Genomic DNA, 6000 nt, shown 5'->3' with positions numbered 1-6000 from the left:
CGGTTGGCCATCGGCCACCAATGCGACCTACAGAGTGGCGAGATACAATCTACACGAACGACGCTCCGTCAAACCGAAACGATGATTGCACTGGTCAACAAAAAACACTTTTTTTTCTGGCCTGGACTTTTGCAGCTGTTTTAGACTAATTTCAGGGTGCTGATTCCAAATCTGATCTCAGATTTGCTCTATCACATCATTTTGATGCTATCGGCATACCCCATTATCATTGATTTTACCCGAAATTAACTCTGTCATTTATGATTGCAAGTTGTTGCGAGTCAGTGACTGCTTTAGTGTTAAAATATGGTGCTGTATTTTTAGGATAGTGTGTTTATAATATCATTTTATGTAGATATCCACATTCATTTAATGTTTTTCTTCTGCAGTTTTTATTGAAAATGCAATATTTGATATCTCAAAAACCTGATGTGATAGACAAAAACTGATGCCACATTTGGAATCAGCACCCCAAAATTACCTTAAAACCGTTGGAATACCTTATGCCAGAAAAAGTGTGTTGACCAGTGTTATCTTGGCCACGCCTGCTCACCCTGTTCCACCGAGCACACATCACACGCGCTCGATGAGGATTTGACCAAACGATTCGAGCAAGACTCTTGAACCACGTGGCTTGGAGCTCGGCGAGATCTCTCCTGCGCTAAACAAAGGGGGAGTGATTATATTATTAATAGTCTTCACGCGCCGGCATAGCGCGCGTTAAAAATAGCATCACTTGCGCACGGGAGATTACAGGTATCCTCTGAGGTCTGCACGGCAGACCTGGGCCTGGGTATTACTCCGCTGATTGCAGCAGCATCGCAAGGACACGGAATCAGCTGGAGCGGCTTGCATAGAGATTACACATTTTTTTTGTATCTATTAGTAAATCGAATCTATAAGCTCCAACGTAATAGATGCAGGCTTTCGGAGACGACGCTTAAGGACTGAGGCTCTGCTCCCATTGCAGGCTGATGGAATGCCGGGGAATACAGAGAGACACCGCAGCTCGCATTAGGATTCGAGTTGAAACAAATGTCGGGCTGCTTTCACGCAATCGCACTCCACTTAACAGAAAATTGCCCCACGCGCACTCCTCCCTCGGGCAGCCAGGTACATCGCGGTGTGTGTGTGAAGATTGCGTGTGTGTGTGTGAAGATTGCGCGCGCGCGTGTGTGTGTGTAAAGATTGCGTGTGTGTATGTGAAGATCGCGCGCGCGTGTGTGTGTGTATGTGAAGATTGCGTGTGTGTGTGAAGATTGCGTGTGTGTGTGTATGTGAAGATCGCGCGCGCGCGTGTGTGTGTGTATGTGAAGATTGCGCGCGCACGTGTGTGTGTGTGTGAAGATTGCGTGTGTGTGTGAAGATTGCGTGTGTGTGTGTATGTGAAGATCGCGCGCGCGTGTGTGTGTGTGTATGTGAAGATTGTGCGCGCACGTGTGTGTGTGTGTAAAGATTGCGTGTGTGTGTGTGTGCAGTTAGCGGAGCTGCAACGCTACGAACCCACCGAGCCGGGTTCGATTCCCGCTCACGGTCAACATAAGTGACTATTATCTGAAGCGATCCTGGGCCTCATCTAGGTCGATCCGGCCTCAAATGAGTACCTGGTGCGGTGTGTAAACATCGCCACCCCCTTGTGTGCCGTGCCGGCCTTCATAGGTGCTCGCTAACAGCACTTGCCCCAATAGTCTGTATAAGGCTAACGGAGGATATTGATATTTGTGTGTGTGTGTGCACTTAGGGACCGTCCATAAATGACATCACGCACCTGGGGGGAGATCAGACATTTGTGACGATGTGTGACGAGGGGGGAGGGAGGGGGGTTGAGAAATGTGACGTCACATTAAAATGCGCACTACAATGACAATAGTTGGGGGGGGGGGGTTTTGGGGGGGGGGACAGAGCTTTGTGACGTCATATGTGAGGGGGGGGGTCTGACTTTTTGTGACGCCGTGTGACGAAGGGGGGGGGGGTAGTCAAAAATCGTCCAAAATCGCATGACGTCATTTATGGACGGCCCTTTACCTCAACAGCTTTGTATACGCTATACGCGGCTACGTCTCCTGGGCCCCGCGATCTGGTTCCGATTCACGACGACGGCGAACAAACCGGCGTCCAGAGATGTCCCCGAACCGGTTTTTTTGGCGTCCACGCGGTCGTCCCGGCCTTAGGAGAGCACCCGTTGCGATTTGTGAATCTCAGTAGAGAGGAAAGAGAGGTGGCTGCCCGGGCGTCATGCCGGTTGCACTTCCCCCTTACGCTCCGCACGTGGCCTCAATAGTTGCTCGTTAACTCGACTTGTTCTTTGTCTGCGACCGGTGTAATTTGTCTATGTGCGTCAATGCACAAGACGTGTATGTAGTTGTGTGTGGGTGCGTATGTGTGCAGTCTGTGCGCGTGTTGGTATTTGTCGCGTACTAAGTGCACCTAGCCTGGCACAAACGCCGCGATGACGTCGCCGTCACGTCGTGGTGGCTGTTGCATTTCGCTCCGCATTGTTGGTGCCTACGCGCGTGTGCGCCACGTCATCCACACCTTTGCTCCGGGGACCCAGGAATGAAACCATGCCTCAGGTGTGGGAGTGATGGCAAGCACGGGGGGAGAGTGAACGGCGTTGAGGAGAGAGAGAGAACAATGTCTTCCCACCCTCTCCCTCCCTCCCTCCCTACCTTCCCCCGCATCCCCCCCCCCCACCAGCAAACCATCACCATCCTCGCCTCTCCACGTCTCCCGGTCCCAGCGCCTCGCTCGCTCTGAGCGCACGGAGAGAATTCACGCCGGCACGCCGAGACTCGGAGCCACCTCTGAGGAGGCAGCCGCGACCACCGCCACCAGCACCACCAGCACCACCAGCACCACCAGCACCACCAGCACCACCAGCACCACCACCCCCTCCGCACGAGCCCTCTACGCGTGTGAAATTAACACACGGGAAGGAACGGAGAACCGACGGAACATGAGCCAGAGGGAGAGAGAGAGAGAGAAAAAACACAACCACGTCTCGCGTGGATTTATTTATTTCTTTGCGCTCCCTGCTCGCTCCTTCGGCTTTCTTAATTTCAACTTGCCATCAATCTCAAATCACGGAGCGTAGAGCTGGCGGGATTGTGCGCGCGTCTGCTGCTGCTGCTGCTTGCTTGCTACCCGTCTGGATATCGAGTTGAGGATGAATTTAGCAAGCGATACGTTTTTTGTAAGTACTGTAAGCTGTTAGTGTTATTGATATTAAACACGAGTGGACTGTAGCTAATGCCGAGGATTACAATCGGCGCATCTGCAGTCATATCTGCAGGACCTCCCCCTCTCCCCCCCCCCCCACAACACCACCAGCACCTTAAGTTGCGGGTGTCGTATTTGTACATCGGTTCTAAAGTTCTGAGATCCTGCATCGTCTCGAGAATCGACATCGTCAGGCGAGTGGCACGAGTCGCAAGGGACTGACTGTATGCCGCGCTAACAGGTAACGCATCGCGCCGGGCGCCGTCACATCGCTGTCGTTCACCGGACGTCAACGACGCTTAACGCGTCGTGCGCAAATGGTCACCCCATCGCCGCGTGCGCACGCCTGCGATAGCGAAAGAGCCGAGTGCCCCGGATTGTCATCGGAAAAGCCATCGTATCGTGAGCACCCGAGTTTGTGAAAACGCGCGTCCGTGAATGATGGGGCGCCACCGCTTGCCTGCAGTCACCAGCCCCCGGTGTCATCACCACCATCATCATCATCACCATTACCATCATCACCACCATCACCACCGCGAGCGAGCGAGACGGCCGACAAATATCTCGGCACCACGCGAGTCACCACCGGGGCCCCCCATTCTCGCGTTATGGTCGCGCAGCGCTTCGCACGACGCTGTGCGCTGTTGTGCCCCCCCCCCCTCCCCCGTGTGTGTGTCACCGACAATTTCATCAGCGAGCCGATTTCGGTGTCAAGCCGACGACTCCCAATGCGAAGAAAAAAGCCCCCCCCCCCCCCCCGGCCGGCGACAGGTGCCTTTCTCCTCAATTCGATTTGACAAAGAGAGCGCGCTCTCGCCATGCCGAGAGAGCAGCCCGTCAACGGCACCTCCTGATGAGCGCGGTTGGGGCTACGTAGGGTGCGAAAGAAGTTCAACGTGCGTACACGCACACACGAGCAGGCCGCACGCAGAAATCTGAGGGAGGTTCACGCTTCGCCAGGTTGTTCACGAGTGCGAGAAAGCGTCAATACCAGGAGTCCGCTCCCCAAACAAGTGAACGGGTGTCGTGTCACAGCAAGACGCATCAGAGAGAGATATGAGTCTGGGTTGCACCTCCAACACGAGGTCCAGCCAGATGTCTTCGTCATTATCAGGCGTATTGCCACAAATAGTCCCACGAACACCACTAAAGTCGAGCAGGGCAGACATCTTGACTCGTGTCCAGACATCGGTACCATCAGTGCCGGATTAAGCTAGTGCGGGCCTGTAGAATATGTTATAAAGGGGCCCTAAATAAAAAACTGTTACATTTTAAAACACATACATATTTAACTTGCACAGTAAAGTAATTGTATTTTTTCATTTGCTATACAGCCAGAAAATACGACAAATCGCTAACCTTAAACACCCAGTCGTTCGTAAAAGTTGAAGGCAGTATAGTACTATAGTAATAGAGCAAGTGCAGAATCACTGTACCGGAATTGACAGCTTGAAAGCGTTTAGCGCGGGGCCCTTGAAAGTGCGGGGCCCGTAGTATACGTATCTGCTTTTGCTACGAGGATAACCCGGCACTGGGCACCAACGATAATTAGGCCATTACCACGTGCAGGTTCACCACTCGAACCCCAGTCCTCGCGACCCCCTCAATGCGCGGCTTCACGTGATCACCGATATTTCCAATTCGAACGGAAATCATAACGCCGCGACACGCTCCGCGCACCCGATGCTTTGTAAGCAGCAACGGCGGAGGAGCTGCACAAATGTGCTGGGTCGTGTGGAGTGATCGGAGATTCGCATCGGACAGACGGAGGGGAGCGCTGTAGCGATCGGGCGCGCAGCCTAGCGGTCAGCATCACCACCACTACCATTGTCACGAGCCAGGCAGGCATACACAGACAAACATCCCCCGTATAGCCTTCACAGGCTTGTAGTGCAAGTGTTGTTCGTGAGCATGTATGAACTCAAGTCACCGGGTTCGTAGCGCAGCGCGCTAACTGATACACTACCTCTCCCTAGGAGAGAAAAAAAACATACAGACTCAGACACCGGACCCTTATTTGCTCTTTTCCCTGCTCATGCAGGCTGCGCGGTCAGGCGAGCACGTGTGACCACCATCGCTACCATTATCTCAACACACACACACAGAAGCGCGCACAGAGACACACAACACACAGAGACACACAACACACAGAGACACACAACACACACAGAGAGACACACAACACACACACAGAGAGACACCGGCATTTACGCCCCCTCTGCTCGTCCAGGCTGCGCGGGTTCCGCGTGCAATGCGATCATGCTGGGCGCGGGGACAACAAGCGGTTCCTGCCACCGCACCTGGACTTGGGCGATTGTGCTCCTCTGCCTCGTTCGAGGTAAGGCTCGCCTCGTTGTGGTTGTTGTTGCTGCGTTGTTGTTGTTGGTGGTGTTTTTTTTTCTCCTGCCCTCGGCTCACGTTCTGGTTTCACCGGAACATTTTTTAAATCACGATAAACAGGTGGTTGCGTTTTTTTGCGTGCTCGGCGCACTGCCACCCGCCCGCCCGCCCGCCCGCCCGCCAAGACCATCCACAGCTTGGCCCGGACCCCGGCACAACTTTGTCCCCTCTGCGCTCCTTGCTTTGCGTGGGCTCGCAGTGGGGGGGCAGTTGTGGGCTGTGTGTTTACAGGGGATCGTTTGGTCAGGATGTCTTGTGACCCACCCCCCCCCCCCCATTTAATTCTATAAAACGTAAAAAAAATAGGTAAGGTTGATTTAAAACAGAAAATAATAGCAAAAGGGAAAAAACATGTTTATGGGTCAATTAATTGGAGGTCAC

At 53.3% G+C, this 6000-nt stretch overlaps 1 protein-coding gene across 2 annotated transcripts in view; it reads left to right on the top strand.

Moving 5' to 3' along the window:
• Positions 1-3124: 3124 nt before the first annotated feature.
• CHRNA7 (cholinergic receptor nicotinic alpha 7 subunit) overlaps positions 3125-6000 on the top strand; it is a 47483-nt gene continuing 44607 nt past the window's right edge. Inside the window, exons 1-2 of one of the 2 annotated variants that reach the window (XM_078854884.1) lie at positions 3125-3460; positions 5450-5557. In XM_078854884.1, coding sequence (XP_078711010.1) covers positions 5479-5557 — 79 coding nt within the window. In that variant the 5' untranslated portion in view covers positions 3125-3460; positions 5450-5478. Of the gene's footprint in view, positions 3461-4984; positions 5025-5449; positions 5558-6000 lie in introns of those variants that run through there. The other variant, XM_078854885.1, reaches the window with a different exon arrangement.

The sequence above is a fragment of the Lampetra fluviatilis genome, chromosome 3, assembly GCF_964198595.1.
Source record: "Lampetra fluviatilis chromosome 3, kcLamFluv1.1, whole genome shotgun sequence".
In the NCBI taxonomy this organism is placed as follows: Eukaryota; Metazoa; Chordata; class Hyperoartia; order Petromyzontiformes; family Petromyzontidae; genus Lampetra; species Lampetra fluviatilis.
This window is presented reverse-complemented; position numbering and strand designations above follow the sequence as displayed.